The sequence below is a fragment of the Stegostoma tigrinum genome, chromosome 4, assembly GCF_030684315.1.
Source record: "Stegostoma tigrinum isolate sSteTig4 chromosome 4, sSteTig4.hap1, whole genome shotgun sequence".
NCBI classification, from domain to species: domain Eukaryota; kingdom Metazoa; phylum Chordata; class Chondrichthyes; order Orectolobiformes; family Stegostomatidae; genus Stegostoma; species Stegostoma tigrinum.
The window spans coordinates 93032868-93049691 of record NC_081357.1 but is presented as its reverse complement, the minus strand read 5'-3'; the positions used below and the strand labels follow the sequence as shown (position 1 = coordinate 93049691).

The window sequence follows — 16824 nt, the reverse complement described above, 5'->3', positions numbered from 1 at the left end:
TGAATGTTGATTATGAACTGGAACTCCTGCCCAAAGATGGTACTATTCAAAGTGACACTTGTAACCTCTTATTTACAAATTAGATTTATGCCGAATTTAACTCCTGGAAATGCAGTACCACTATCAACAAAATTTAGTTCACATCTCTTATCCACTTGCATACTAAGGTTAAGACATTGGTGTTTTTTTTCATATTTTTGTTGACAGTAGTATTAAGGACTGGCTTTATCAATTGTAAAACTGGCTTTCAAAATTTGAGAGTTTTGATGTATTCCTTTTTGCCACTGACTTTATGTGAAGTTATAGCGTCAAAAAACTTTTGGAAGTCACGTACGTTATGCTTTCTAAAATTAGAAACCAGCACGTAGAAACACTGAAAGAATGAAAGATAACTGATGTAGGAATGTTTGTTAAAAATTTATTATTTCAGACTGGTTACAATGACAGCTTTACTGCTGTATTACATAATTCCTGTCATTTCAGCTTAAAATCTACATTTTAGCATGCATTTGAAAGTAGGATTGATACTAAAATATTTAAATAAATTTGTTTAATTGCTTCTAAAGATATTCTTGTTATTTACACTTACTCTTCCTGATCAATGAAATTCTGTGGTAGCTGCATGTGTTGTGGCTGAGGGCTTTGATTTTCAGTGTTAGGAACTGGGGCACTGGAAATTCTATTCCACTCACATCCTGTTGCAATACACACACCTGGAGGTCCCCTATATCCTTGATGTCCTCTTAAGCCTCTTTGTCCTGTATGACCTCGTGGTCCACGTTGCCCTGGTTGTCCAGGTATGCCTAATCCAGACTTTCCACGCTGACCTACATGGAGTACAACAAAAATAAATTTAAGAAACATACAGTCATTAGTAAAATGTATATGAACTAACCTACAATACACCATACCTCTTGAGCCTTGTTCTCCTATAAATCCAGGGAGGCCAACACCTTGAGAACCTTGACCACCTGTCTCTCCAAGTTCGCCTAAGATAAGAAATACAAGTTCATGAAATACTTTGCAGGGATTTTTTTTTGATCACAGAATCCCTACAGTGTGGAAACATGCCCTTCAGCCCAACAAGTCCACACCACCCCTCAGATCATCATAACCCACCTAATCTACACATCCCTGAACGCTGTGGGCAATTTAGCATGGCCAGTCCACCTAATTTACACATCTTTGGACTGTGGGAGGAAACTGGTGCACCCAGAGGAAACGCGCACTGACACAGGAAGAATATGCAAACTCCACACAGACAGTCGCCCAAGGGTGGAATTGAACCCAGGTCCCTGGTGCGGAGGCAGCAGTGCTAACCACTGAGCCACCCTGCTTTGGTCCAGACACTTCAGTAGATATGCTTAATAAACAGCAGACATCTTCACTATTTAATAATATGTTAAATATTCTATCACTTTGACCAAAATATTTTATGAACAACTTGAATATGAAATTTAATCATCTGCTCTACTCAACTTGTGACTGTAGTAATTAGGGTGCTACTGGTCTGTTCCCACTTGTGTCAAATGGTGTTAGGCGACTAAACTACTTAATACAAAAGCATTTAAGTGTGCTCATATAGCACTTACAATCTCCTATGTCAGTCCCTATGTCAAAGGTTCATGGGGAGACATACCATGGCTCTCATTGTCTGAATCCTTCATTTCCTGTTATACAGAGGACTGTGCTAAATTATCATTTGCGAGTGATGTGAATGACAACTGCTCACACCGCCCAAAGAGGATCCCCCTCGTTCTCACACACCACCCCACCAACCTCCGGATACAACACATCATCCTCCGACACTTCCGCCATCTACAATCCGACCCCACCACCCAAGACATTTTTCCATCCCCACCTTGTCTGCTTTCCGGAGAGACCACTCTCTCCGTGACTTCCTTGTTCGCTCCACACTGCCCTCCAACCCCACCACACCCGGCACCTTCCCCTGCAACCGCAGGAAATGCTACACTTGCCCCCACACCTCCTCCCTCACCCCTATCCCAGGCCCCAAGATGACTTTCCGTATTAAGCAGAGGTTCACCTGCACATTTACCAATGTGGTATACTGCATCCATTGTACCCGGTGTGGCTTCCTCTTCATTGGGGAAACCAAGCGGAGGCTTGGGGACCGCTTTGCAGAACACCTCTGCTCGGTTTGCTATAAACAACTGCACCTCCCAGTCGCAAACCATTTCCACTCCCCCTCCCATTCTTTAAATGACATGTCCATCATGGGCCTCCTGCAGTGCCACAATGATGCCACCCGAAGGTTGCAGGAACAGCAACTCATATTCCGCTTGGGAACCCTGCAGCCCAATGGTATCAATGTGGACTTCACCAGCTTCAAAATCTCCCCTTCCCCCACCGCATCCCAAAACCAGCCCAGTTCGTCCCCTCCCCCCACTGCACCACACAACCAGCCCAGCTCTTCCCCTCCACCCACTGCATCCCAAAACCAGGCCAACCTGTCTCTGCTTCCCTAACCTGTTCTTCCTCTCACCCATCCCTTCCTCCCACCCCAAGCCGCACCTCCATCTCCTACCTACTAACCTCATCCCACCTCCTTGACCTGTCTGTTTTCCCTGGACTGACCTATCCCCTCCCTACCTCCCCACCTATACTCTCCTCTCCACCTATCTTCTTTTCTCCCCATCTTCGGTCTGCCTCCCCCTCTCTCCCTATTTATTCCAGAACCCTCACCCCATTCCCCTCTCTGATGAAGGGTCTAGGCCCGAAACGTCAGCTTTTGTGCTCCTGAGATGCTGCTGGGCCTGCTGTGTTCATCCAGCCTCACATTTTATTATCTTGGATTCTCCAGCATCTGCAGTTCCCATTATCACTTACCAAAGGACTTGTTCTGTTTCTTATTTTCTCCCCACAGGTTCATTAGAAGTGTGAACAATAGATTCACCCACAGCAGGAGTTACCATTCCTGCCGTTGCAGTGGAACAATGCTTCAGAGAAACTGAGTCCACAACAGATGTGCTAGCAAGCCCAGTACCCACAGCAACCTCCACTGGATGCCAACACTCCTTCCTACAACGAGGTCACCACTGAAGTCCCCTCAGGATGTGTAGGACGTACCAGAGGACCAGAATCTACCATCCTCAACATGATTACTTCCATGAGATGAGCAAGACTGCAGGTTGACAATGTCCTGAGACACTGCACAGGAGTATGCCAACTGGTGGAGGGGACCTATGGTATGAAGGAGTAGGTGGCTATCTGTTCTTTGCACTAACTATTCACGCAACTGGCAACTTCCAAGGAGGTGTGGTCACAACCCTCAATGCATAAATTCATTAAAGTGGTTACTGATGCAATGTGTATTGGATCATACTGTTTCATCTCATTTCCCCACGATAAGGTCTGTACAACACTTAGAAAGCTTGACACCATCCAGAACAAAACAGCCAATATTGATTGGCACCTCATCAACAAACATCCACTCCCTCCACCACCAATGCTTAGTAGCAGCAGTGTCTGCAAGATGCATTGCAGAAATTCCCCAACACTCTCCAGCACCTTTCAAACCCAGGATGACTGAAATCTAGAAGAAGGGCAGCACAAACATGGGAAACTACCAAGCCACACACCATCATGATTTTGAAATATATTGTTACTTCTTCAGGTCAAAATCTTGGGATTCCCTCCCTAATGACATTATGGGTCTCAATATGCACAAGTACTGCAGCAGTTCAAGAATGAATTTTTAACAAGTGCTATAGCCTGTGAGCAGGCTTTGCCAAACTGATGGTTGTCCAGGTGCGGGGTGCTATGGGCACATTGAAAACACCAAATTGCACATTTTATCAAAGTGCAAGCCTTCTGTGATCATTGGTACCACCTCTTAGAATTCTGTGCCAGGTACCTCAACAGCACCACCGTGTATGTATTCTTGAGAACACCCATGTTCCTGGTTCATCTCAAGGGCCGATGCCTTATATAAATGGTTACTTGAAGGCAAGGGTTCCTGCTACAACCATGGCTGGTGACTCCATTACACAAAACATTGATTGAGGCTGAGGGAAATACAATGCTGCTCACTCTTACTTTGTGGAGTAGATGACAATTTTTCTGAAGAAGAGGTTCCAATGCTACATTGGGTATGGTGGGCTTTGAAGTACCCTCCAGTCGGAAGGTGTTACGTAATCCTAGCCCGCCATGCTCTGCATAACTAGTGCAAGCAATGAGGGCATGTAATGGATTCTTGAAACCTGGGAGAGCAGCAGCAGTCTTTCAAGGATGAAGATGAGGACATTCAGTTGGAGGAACCTCACTTTCTGCACAAAAGAGCACTGCAGCATCAAACGCAACAGGCCAGAGAGGATTTAATTGACACCTAGTTCCAATAGTTGGCAGCTTGGTGCAATGATCACTCATTGACTTTAAACTTCTTGTTGCTCAAAATGCAAGCACTCTGTGTCTGTTCCCAGGGGCAGATGCAGCTTCTGTTTGTTTGTTTATTCTTCACTTTGGCTATTGCTTAATGGAAGTGACAGTTTTCAACCATTTGAAGGCTTTCCAGTGTGTAATGGTCCCATTAAACAATGAGAAGATGTTAAGCTACACCTGGCGTTGGGAAAGAGTAGCACTCCCTTAGACAGGGCTCTAAGATTGGTGATGCTAGGAACAGGTAAGCTGTGTAGCTCCTTTCTTAAGTAGCAATAGATTAGATTGTATTTGTAATGAGGTGCCAAGTACGTACAGTGAGAAGCACTTGCATTCTGTCCTACTCCTATTTACGTGCATTGTGAAAGGCAGCTCCTGACTGACAATGTTGACCTGGTGCATGACTAGAAGTGAGTTTTAGAGAATAGCAAAAAAAAATTTCATGAGGTCGGAGAGAAACTGTCCATGAAACTTGCCAAAATGAACACTTAGCAATTTTTTGTGATAAAATTCACCCGCTAAGTTTGTGGTAGTGTGCTACTTCCTCAATGAAGGTTTAGCCACCACCTCCTAAGATCTCTAGGTCATTTCAGGGGACAGGGATACGTGTACCAAAAGAAATTGGGTGGAAGAGGAGGTACTGCATAATGAGGTCTTATTTCAATTAAATGAAACATTTCCTCCATGACAGCACACACCACTCTTTACAATGTGTCAACATCCCTTTAGCTTATGTCACTCAATATTAGCCAATAGCAATAACCTTCACAATATAATATTAACCAGTAACATTTTGACAACACAAATTAAATATAGAATCAATTACCTTTGTGCTTTTCCTCTGTGATAGAAAGTGTACAATTTTGATATATTAATATTGTTTTAAAATAGTGACACATAGGTATTGGTTACTTTTGTAAAGAGCTTTCTTTGAAAAAGACAAGATCAGAGAGCCCTTCCAAACTCTGACCTAATCCAATTTTTGTCAGACAGCAGATGACCTAGTGGTGAAGGCCATTTAATGGCCATATAAGGTCATTTACTTTGTTTTCAGTTTAGAAGAATCAAAGATAAGCATTTTTTTTAAAAATCAGACCAGTACAAGTTTTTCAGTTTAGTTGAAAAGACTAATGATGAGGTTAGAAGCCAACTTATTTTCTTTTGAAAAGCAGTATTCAGGGAAGTTAATAACAATTAGGTGAAACATTTTTAAAAAACTATGGATGCTGGAAATCAAAAAACAACAGAAATTGCTGGAAAATCTCAGCAGGTCTAGCAGCATCTGTGGAGAGAAATCAGACTTCATGTTTCACATCCAGTTACACTTCTTCAGAATTGATGGTATCTAGGAAACGATTGGTTTTTATGCAGGAGGTAGGGTGGGGCGAGGAGGTAGAAGTAAATGATAGGTAGAGATAGAGCCCAAAGAAAGAGAAGAACAGTTGGGCAGACAAATGAATGGATAACGATTGGCCCAGAAGGATGAATAGCCTCTGATGGGACTGTTAGTGGCCAACAATGGGCAATGTGTAATCGCAGACCATGTGATTTAAAGGCATAGTGTGTCGGGTTTGGAGTAAGGATGTGGGAGAAGGTAGCTCTGGCCCTAAAATAGTTGAACTTGATATTGAGTCCAGGAAGCTGTAGAGTTCTGAAGAGAAAAATCAGGCGCTGCTCTTCTAGCTTCTGTTGAACTTCGCTGGAGAATTGCAGCAAGCCTGAGATAGAGGTGTTGGCCAGCGAATAAGGTGGTGAGATGAAGTGGCAAGCAACAGGAAGCTCAGGGTCTTTTTTGTGGACAGAATGTAAGTGGTCTAAAGTGATCAGTCAGTCCATGCTTCATTTCCCAATGTAGAGTAGACCACATTGTCAGCAACAAATGATGGACTTCATTCAATCTAGTGCACAAGTAAAGTGCTTCTTCTCCTGAAAGGTATGTTTGGTCCCTCAGATACTGAGGAGGGAGCAAGAAAACAGGCAGGTGTTACATTTTCTGTGACTGCAGAGAACGGAACTATGGGGCTGTGGGAAGCTGATGGCAGTGAAGGTTGAGTGGACCAGGATATCCCAGAGGAAAATTCTTTGCAGAAGGGTGACAAGGGATGGGAGACGAATATGTGTCTGGTGATGGCATCCGGCTGGAGGTGGCAGAAATGGTAGCTAATAATCCTCCATATGTGAATGTCAGTGGGATCATAGGTGCGGACAAGGGAGACCCTATTATTGATGTGGGAGGGAGGAGAGGGAGAAGTGTGGGAGATGGATTGGACCTGGCTGAGGGCCCTGTCAAATATAGTGCTGGGGAATCCTTGGTTGAGGAAGAAAGTGGACATTTCAGAGGTCTCTTTGTCAAAGTTGGCAACATTGGAACACACTCAGCAGAGTCATTGGAACTGGGAGATGGAATACAGTCTTTACAGAAAGGAAGATGTGAGGATGTATGTTCAAGGTAGCTGAGGGCGTCAGCTGGATTGTAAAGGATATTGGTGGCCAGGCTATCCCCAGAAATGGAAGCAGAGATGTCAAGGAAGGGATCAGAGATGGACCAGATGAAGGTGAGAGCGGAGTGGAAATTGGAAGCAAAGTTCTGAATTGAGAGAGAAGCAGCACCATGTCCCATGTACCCCAAAAACAGGCAGCCATAATTGGGGCCCACGAGGGGACCCATAGCCACATCTTCGACCTGAAGAGTGAGTTGAATTACAAGAGAATAAAAATGTGAGGCTGGATGAACACAGCAGGCCAAGCAGCATCTCAGGAGCACAAAAGCTGACGTTTCGGGCCTAGACCCTTGGATGAAGGTTCTAGGCCCGAAACGTCAGCTTTTGTGCTCCTGAGATGCTGCTTGGCCTGCTGTGTTCATCCAGCCTCACATTTTTATTATCTTGGATTCTTCAGCATCTGCAGTTCCCATTATCTCTGAATTACAAGAGAAGTTGTTCAGAGTGAGGACAAGCTCAGCCAGGCCGAGGAGGGTAGTGTTGGATCGGAATGGTTCAGGCCTTTTTTCCAGGAAGAAGCAGAGATGGGGGGGGGGTGATGTGTAATGAGATTGCATATCCATGGTGAAGAGGAGGTAGCTGGACCTAGGAAAAGGTTGGTATATATGAAGAAGATGGGATGGGGAAGATCTCATTTTTCACCTGGGACTCTCTGCAGCTTTTCAGAATATAGACTTCAATAATTTTAGGACTGAGCACCTTCTCCCATGTCCTTACCCAATCCCCACACACCATGCCTTATCAGCATATGAGCTGTTACTACAAACAACCCCTTGTCAGCTACTAATGATCCTAATTTGCAGTTAGTGATTCTCCCAGGCTAATCATTACCCATTCCTTTGTCTGCCTCACTGCTGTTCTCTCTATCTCTTGCTCTCTCTCTTTCTCTCTGGGCTCCATCTCCACCTATCAATTACTCATCCCCCTATCCCATCTTCAGCACATATATCAACTTTTTCCTAGCTACAATCAGTACTGAAGAAGGATCACTGGGCCTGAAACATTAACTCTGCTTTCTCTCCTTAGATGCCACCAGATCTGCTGAGTTTTAGCAGCAATTTTTGTATTTGTTTCAGGAAATAAGTTACCTCAGAAGATCGGCTGAGTTTGTTTAATTTCCAAACCACGTAAATCTGTTTAGAAATCTAAATATTATTTGAAGTGAGAAAATTTATATTCTCAAAAAATGTGGAAAAATTCATGTTGATAGATTTTAAAAAAAGAATCATGGAATTGTACGCACAATTCAAGGCCAGGAAATTGTCAGGTATCAGTTAAAGTAGAACCCTAAGTAGTTTAGATATGGTGAGGGTAATTTCTCCGAACTTGAGTCTCTGTAACAGATAGTGTTGGGAAACAAGTTGAAATATTCTAACTACTGTAATATTTAGATAGCTTAGTTTGGTTTTTTTTTATTTCTTTCATGTCATAAGTGCTTGTTATTAAAGAAAATCTGTGGCCACGTGTGAATATGTGTCAGTGGTTGACCAACATGTTAACCAAACAAAAAAGAATATATCAACCCAGATTACATTATGGGCTGGGATGTGTCCAGCAGTACCATCTGCTAAGAACAAAACACCTTAGTGCCTACTTTTGTGATTGCTCTTGACTGGCCTAGACCTCCAGTGGTGACATGATGGCTGGAAAGACTGGTGGACCCCTCTGATGCTACTTGGCCTGCTGTGTTCATCTAGCTCTACACTTCATGTCTCAGAATGAGATCAGATGGCAGCATCTTGATCCTGCATACCAGCAGCCAGCAATTTCCATACCATGGACTCTCCAGCCCAGGCTACATCCTGGTAAATCTCCTCTGCATCCTCTCCAGACTAATCACATTCCTACTATAATGTTGAATCCAGAACTGCACATAACTAATGTGGCAGATGGAGTTTAATTTAGATAAAATTGAGATGCTGCATTTTGGAAAGGCAGTCAGGGCAGGACTTATACACTTAGAGGTAAGGTGCCAGGGTGTGTTGCTGAACAAAGAGATCTTGGAGTGCAGGTTCATAGTTCCTTGAAAGTGGACTTGCAGATAGACAGAATAGTGAAGAAGGCATTTGGTATGTTTGCCTTTATCGATGAGTGCATTCGGTATAGGAGTTGGGACATCATGTTGTGGCTGTACAGGACATTGGGTAAGCCACTTTTGGAATACTGCGTTCAATTTTAGTCGCCCTGTTACAGAAAGGATGTTGTGAAACTTGAAAGGGTTTAGAAAAGCTTTACAAGGACGGATTGCTGGATTTGGAGGGTTTGAGCTGTAGGGAGAGGCTGAATAGGCTGGGGCTATTTTCCCTAGAGCACTAAAGGCTGAAGGGTGACCTTATAGAGGTTTATAAAATCATGGGAACCATGGGATAGGGTGAATAACCAAGACCTTTGCCCCAGGGTAGGGGAGTCCAAAACTATATGGCACAGGTTTAAGGTGAGTTAGGAAAGATTTAGAAGGGACCTAAGAGGCAACTTTTTCATGCAGAGGGTGGTACATGTATGGAATAGGCTGCCAGAGGAAGTGGAGGAGGCTGGAACAATTACAACATTTAAAAGATATCTAGATAGCTACATGAATAGGAAGGGTTAGATAGAGATGAGCCAAATGCTGGCAAATGGGACTAGATTTATTTAGGAAATCTGGCTGGCATGGATAAAAGTTGGCAGGTTGATTCAAAGACAAAATCCATCAACTTATGGCAGATATGACAACATGTTCTCCAATTTCATACTTTTCACAATCAACAAAGTACAAGGGGTCACCAACTTACAAGTATTTGTATTTACAAACAAAAAAAACATATTACTATTAGTTTTAAGGATCCAACATACAAACATTCATTCATACCTGTGAATGAATATTTTATACTTTAATGACTTGTATTCTGAGTTGTGTACAAACTGATTTAAAAACATACTTAGGAATGGAACTCATTTGTAGCCTGGGGACAGCCTGTAACATCTTTAAAGGAATGCAGGTAGGCCAGAGAATTAGCAAACATTACAGTCCATATGATACTCTCAAAAATTACCAAATTCATAAATTTCTATCTATCTCCCTAGTCAGCCCACTTATACCCTTCATCGCTCTTTGCATATAGAGTACTTAAATTACAACTATAACTTGTTTCTACACTTTATTACAATTATCTCACCACTAATTGAACCTAATTTATCTTGAAAATGTGTATTTCTTGGGTACTAGCCTCCTTTTTCTCAACTCTTCTCCACAATAGTCCATCCTAGGCTCTGCAGTTTCTCATCATACTACAAACACTTTAAGCTAGGTATCAATTCAGTTATTTTCTGTGCATATTGAACCAGGTACAAAAAGCATACTACTTCAATGGATGAATATTGGATGAACCAATAACTCTTAAAAGGTCTGCTACTTCCATTTAAAAGGTGCTTTGTTGAAGACTTAGAACAAAGCACTGAAGCGACAGAAGCTATTGAAGTGTTTACCCATGAGATGGAGGGGTGACCTTTTAAATCTAAAAGCAACACTCCTGTTAGAACTTGCAATGCCTGAGTGGAGATAGGTGAATGACTGAGCCCAGTCTATCATATTCATAGAGTTTGGGAGCAAATATTCATTTTCAGGACTCTGGATAAAATGATAAGATAATTACGCAATATTAGTCTGCAGTGCCTGCACTCGCAAGATGCATTGTAAGCAGTTTTGTCTCAATCTGTTGCATCTTCGCTCAGGCAGCCTTTAGTTCTTGATACTTTTAATAAACTTGTTTTCATACTTCCTTTTTACAGCTCTTATTATCTGTGTTTGCCACCCTTTATTCTTTGTATCCCCCTCAGTTCTTTGATTGTAATACTGGACTGTAGCAAGGTCTGCTCTTTGTCTTTTAGCCTATATTATCACTTAGCTCTTTGGGTAGATCTTTTGGCAAGTAGAACTCTTGGTCCTTTGGGCTATAAGCCATTCTCAAAGATGAACATTTACAAAACGTAGTGTATACTTCATATCTTTTATTCTATAACAGACAGAGATAGCAGTAGGCTAGAGGGAACCCTTCCAAGAGTAACTTACTGACTGGGAGGAAAGTATGAGAAGCAAAACAGGCTGTCCATGAGATCTGAATTTGTATTGCCTTCCAAGTTAATTTTTTTTCCCCCCACTATTCACCGACTCACTGAATCATTGATGCCACACTGTAGCATAATACTCAATCATTTTAATGTGCCTTTAGGCCATTTCACATATGACATGAGGGAAGGCATTCCCATCACAAGAACGCACTACAGAATTACCACGATTTTTCTAACTGTCAGGTTTACCCAAACTGCAAGTCTTTAACTGAAGGCCACAATAGTCCCTACCCACAATCTCAGGCTTCAATTTTTTTTAAAAATTGTAATAATTTCATTCTATTAATGTGCATGGGATTACAGGAGCAGCTACTCCAGAAGCAGCTTCCCTAACCGATAAGGAATGAGAACTAAAGAATGCCGTAATGTGGCTATATAACCATAATCACTTGCTGAAATGGACCAAGTTAAAATAAAAATTTCAATATTTAGAGAGATGTGGAGATATTGTTGTTTTTGGTGTAAATTTCTAACAATCAAAGACAAAGTAGAATGAGAATTAGGAGCTGTCTAAACTTTCCTGGAGCTGTGCTGAAACTGGTTTCTGTGTACTAATGGTAGAAAACGCCATTTAGAAGAACAGCCATATTCTCAGGCAATGCCCTACAGAATTCAGTGAATGAAATGTGCAGGAGAAATGTTTTAGTTTCCGCAGATAGGTGAACAATACTATGCCATACTACCAAAGATGCATGGTCTATAGTGGCCAGGCATGTTAAAGCTTGCATATTAACTGCTTGGAACTGGACACAGAACATGCAAGAAGATATCTGATAGCCTGGCCTGGGTTGCAAAGATATATTTTTCTTTGTGCCTTGTTTGTTGTCAGTTTACACTTTATTGTAATAGCATCTTTATCTCTCTAACATACCTATTGTTTCTTCAAAGTAACAGACAAACTATTCTAGTTTCACACATTGATTTTCAAAATCTGTTGGTATACTACTCACTTTATACACCCTTTCCTTTTGAAGGACACAAAATCAAGGAATAACTCCGCCATGTTGTGTAATGTCATCTCTTCAATAGGTTGATATGGATATTGGATATTATAGACTGTCTGAACCATTACGGAGAGTAAACCAGAAGGAGAAATACAAGAAGAATAGAATAGAAGAAGAATTTTCTGAAGAAGGGTCTAGGCCCGAAATGTAGGCCTTCCTACTCCTCTGATGTTACTTGTCTTGCTGTGTTCATCCAGCTCTACACCTTGCTATCTCTGATTCTCCAACATCTGCAGTTCCTACTATCTATGGAGAAATAGAAGGTGTGCTCAATCCTAGAACACTTTAATTTCTCATCATTTACATAGCCCCCTCACTCATTTTACACGCCAGGCTGTGCTTCAGAGAGTAAACTAACCCTAACCCTAGCTCTTGCAGCTCTACATAATTCCTCCGCTACCAACCATTTTCTCTGATTTTCAAGTTGTAGGTCTTGTGCTCATTAGCAGTTTAGGAGAACACTGTAGCTGAAGAGATACTGCCCCTCACTCTAATGCTTCCAAGAACCTGCACAGTATTTGGCATTTTATAACTTACAAGTGGTGATGTACTGTATAAAGTACAAGTATGGAAAAGCAAAGCTGGAGGAGAGGACACCTCAAAACACTCAAATTGCAGCCTTCTGATCAGCTTTCAATTGATAAGTACTAGGTACATTATGGAAACTGTTAGATGCTGTTGCCATCTGTTCAGGTGGGCTTTGTAACATAATAAGGAGCATCCATCGGGGATCACCATGTTTGTAGCACATACGCTTGGTTTGACGTTCCTGCATTCTATAATAGAGACTGCACTGTGTCTAAAACCAGGAGTTTTAATAGTTGTGGCAGAGCTCTCTGAAATACAAAAGCAGAAGCTTTGCAGGCTAAGTTCTACTATTTTCTGAAGCTTATTAAGCTTGAAACATCTAATTACTGAGGCTTGACATTCATGAACGCACTACTATAGATTAGTGGAAACACTGAGGTAATTCTGGCAGTAGTGTGGGATTGGTTCATAGCATTCTCAAAATATATGCACCCCAACTCTTTCTTCAGCTCCTTATTTAACAGTAATGTTGTAAAGCTCACTGGGATAGGTTTATTGAGTCATAGACATGTACAGCATGGAAAAAATACCCTTTGGTTCAATTTGCCCATGCAAATAAATCTGGGATAATGGGAACTGCAGATGCTGGAGAATTCCAAGATAATACAATGTGAGGCTGGATGAACACAGCAAGCCAAGCAGCATCTCAGGAGCACAAAAGCTGACGTTTCGGGCCTAGACCCTTCATCAGAGAGGGGGATGGGGAGAGGGAACTGGAATAAATAGGGAGAGAGGGGGAGGCGGACTGAAGATGGAGAGTAAAGAAGATAGGTGGAGAGAGTGTAGGTGGGGAGGTAGGGAGGGGATAGGTCAGTCCAGGGAAGACGGACAGGTCAAGGAGGTGGGATGAGGTTAGTAGGTAGCTGGGGGTGCGGCTTGGGGTGGGAGGAAGGGATGGGTGAGAGGAAGAACCGGTTAGGGAGGCAGAGACAGGTTGGACTGGTTTTGGGATGCAGTGGGTGGGGGGGAAGAGCTGGGCTGGTTGTGTGGTGCAGTAGGGGGAGGGGACGAACTGGGCTGGTTTAGGGATGCAGTAGGGGAAGGGGAGATTTTGAAACTGGTGAAGTCCACATCTGGTCCCATTTTCCAGCATTTAGCCTATAACCCTCTAAACCCTTCCTCTTCATATACCCATCCAGATACCTTTTAAATGTTGTAATTGTGCCACTTCCTCTGGTAGCTCATTTCCATACACGCACCACCCTCTGTGTGAAAAGGTTGCTGCTTAGGTCCTTTTGAAAGCTTTCCCCGTTCACCTTAAACTGACGTCCTTTAGTTTTGGCCTCCACTATCCTAGGGAAAAGACTTTGGCTATTCACCCATCCGAGCCCCCCCATTATTTAAAAACCTCTATAAGATCACCACTTAGCCTGTGACATTCCACAGAAACTTGTCCAAGCCAACTCAGCCTCTCCCTATAGTTCAAACCCTTCAACCCTGGTAACATCCTTGCAAATCTTTTCTGAATCCTTTCAAGTTTCACAAGTTCCTTCCTACAGCAGGGAGGTCAGAATTGCACACAGTATTCCAAACGTGGCCTAAACAGTGTCCTGAACAGAGGCAACATGATCTTGCAACTCCTAAACTCAAGGCACTGACCAATTAAGGCAAGTATACCAAACACCTTCTTCATTATCCTGTCCATCTGTAAGTCCACTTTCAAGGAACTGTGAACCTGCAGGCCAAGGTCTCTTTGTTCAGTAACATTCCCCAGGACTTTATCATTAAATGTATAAGTCCTGCCTTGATTTGCGTTTCCAAAATGCAGCACCTCACATTTATCTAAATTAAACTCCATTTGCCACTCCTCAGCCCATTGGCCCGCGTAATCAAGATCCCATTTTATTTGGAGGTAACCTTCTTCGTTGGCCACTACACCTCCAATTTTGGTGTCAACTGCAAACTTATTAACCATACTTTAACCTTCACATTTAATCATTTATATAAATGCTGAAAAGCAGTGGACCCAGCACCATTCCTTGTGGCACACCACTGGTCACAGACTTTCAGTCTGCAAGTTAATCCTCCACCACCACCATCTGTCTTCTACCTTCAAGCCAGTTCTATATCTAAATGGTTAGTTCTCCCTGTATTCCACTGTTAACCAGTCCACCATGAAGATCCTGTCGAACATCTTACTGAAGTCCACATAGATCACGTCCACCGCTCTGGCCTCATCAATCGTCTTCATTACTTCTTCAAAAAACTCAATTAAGTTAGTAAGACATAAATTCCCATGCACAAAACCATGTTGGCTATCCCCAATCAGTCCTTGCCTTTCTAAATACATGTAAATCCTGTCCCTCAGGATTTCCTCCAACAACTTGCCCACCATCAAGTTCAGGTCACTGATTTATAGTTCTCTGGCTTCTCCTTACCACCTTTCTCAAATAATGGCACCTCGTTAACCAACGTTCAATCTTCTGATACCTCACCTATGGCTATCAATGATACAAATATGTCAGCAAAGGTCCCAGCAATCACTTCCCTAGCTTCCCACAGAGTTCTAAGGTATACGTAATCAGGTCCCAAAGATTTATCCACCTTTATACATTTTAAGCCATGCAGATCCTTCTTCTCTGTAATGTGGACATTTTTCAAGATGTCACTATTTACTTCCAACATTCTACATCTTCCATATCCTTCTCCACAATAAACACTGATGCAAAATACTCATTTAGTATATCCCCTATGTCTTGCAGTTCCATGCATAGGTGGCCTCGCTGATCTTTAAAGTGCTCTATTCTCTCCCTAGTTACCCTTTTGTCCTTAAGGTATTTGTAGAATCCCTTTGGTATTCTCCTTAACTGTATTTGCCAAAGGTATCTCATGTCCCCTTTTTGACTTTCTGATTTCCCTCTTAAGTATATTATTACTGTATTTATACACTTCTAGGGATTCACTCGATTTCTGCTGTCCATACCTGATATATGCTTCCTTCTTATTCTTGACAAAAACCTCAATTTCTCTCGTCATCCAGCATTCTCCACACCTACCAGACTTGCCTGTCACTTTAACAGGAAATACTGTCTCTGCACTCTTATCTCATTTTTGAGAGGCTTCCTATTTTCCAGCCATCCCTTTACCTGCAAATATCTGCCCCAATCAACATTTGAAAGTTCTCGCCTAATATCATCAAAATTGGCCTTTCTACAATTTAGAACTTCCACGTAGAACTTCACTATCTCCCTGGGCACCCACCTCTACCTCTATCCACCCAACCACCCTCCCCAGTCTGACAAAACAACAGAGTAGTAAAATAACACCCAGGACTCTCACTTGGGTGCTTTATCTTGGTGGGGTAAAAATGACTGTAAAGGTGTCATTTCTCAAAATTCTTGCTGCACAGAGTTTGTTTGGTGAGTTCATAATTATTGCATAATAGCTTCTACATGTGATGGCACAGTGTCCATTTTTGAGCATCAATCAGGTCCTTAAACCTTCAGCATGGCAGGCGCCTGGTCAGAATGCTCAAGAAGAAACACTGCAATTTTAGGCGAAATAAAGTCTTTGCATAAGCAAGTTGAGAGTTTAATATATAATTTTAGCTCCTTCTGCAATAATGCCAAGGCCCTGTGTCAGCCAAGTGCATTTAAAAACTAGTTTTGTATGCTGCCTGACAGGCTTATCTGAATGTGGATTTAAGAAAGCAGGAGTATTCCACATAACCTCACATGACAACTATTGACTGCTGATAGCTACTCCTCCAATGTGACTAAAGAGAAAACTGAAATGCTGCAGGATGAATAGCAAAAGATTTTGCACAATATGATTGATGAACAAAGTCAATGACTAGAAGAAAGAAAACAAAAAAATTCAACTAATGAAAACGAAGCAAAATGACACACAGGCTCAACTATCAAGCACAGATAAAAAGTGCAAGAGTTAAAATCATTTTCATTAAGCAGACCTTTCGGTCCTTGCAATCCTGGATCACCCGGTTCTCCACAGAATCCTTCAAGGCCTTGCTCTCCATCCTGTCCATCAATTCCTGGTTTTCCCTTAAAACAGATTGAGAATTTAATCAGTTAGAAGTCTCTTATCCAGATTAAATTTCCCAAAAAATGACAACAAAAATTGGTTAAGACTTTTTACAGAGATTTATGCAAAGAATAATCTAACTGGCCAAAATTTTCCACAAATATTCACTAAGTCCACCACTGACACTCAGGACCAGCAATGCACCATCTACAGAATGCACTGCAGGAATTCACCAAGGCCCATTC

General features: G+C 42.2%; 1 protein-coding gene across 3 annotated transcripts in view; it reads right to left on the bottom strand.

Annotated features, from left to right (window-relative positions):
• Positions 1-401: 401 nt before the first annotated feature.
• Positions 402-16824, bottom strand: part of zmp:0000000760 (collagen alpha-1(IX) chain) — a 105868-nt gene continuing 89445 nt past the window's right edge. For all 3 annotated transcript variants that reach the window (XM_048531397.2, XM_048531396.2, XM_048531398.2), the window contains 3 exons: positions 16509-16599; positions 912-989; positions 402-827 (listed from right to left, as the gene is read on the bottom strand). In XM_048531397.2, the coding sequence (XP_048387354.2) occupies positions 586-827; positions 912-989; positions 16509-16599 (411 nt within the window). In that variant the 3' untranslated portion in view covers positions 402-585. The remainder of the gene's footprint in view (positions 828-911; positions 990-16508; positions 16600-16824) is intronic.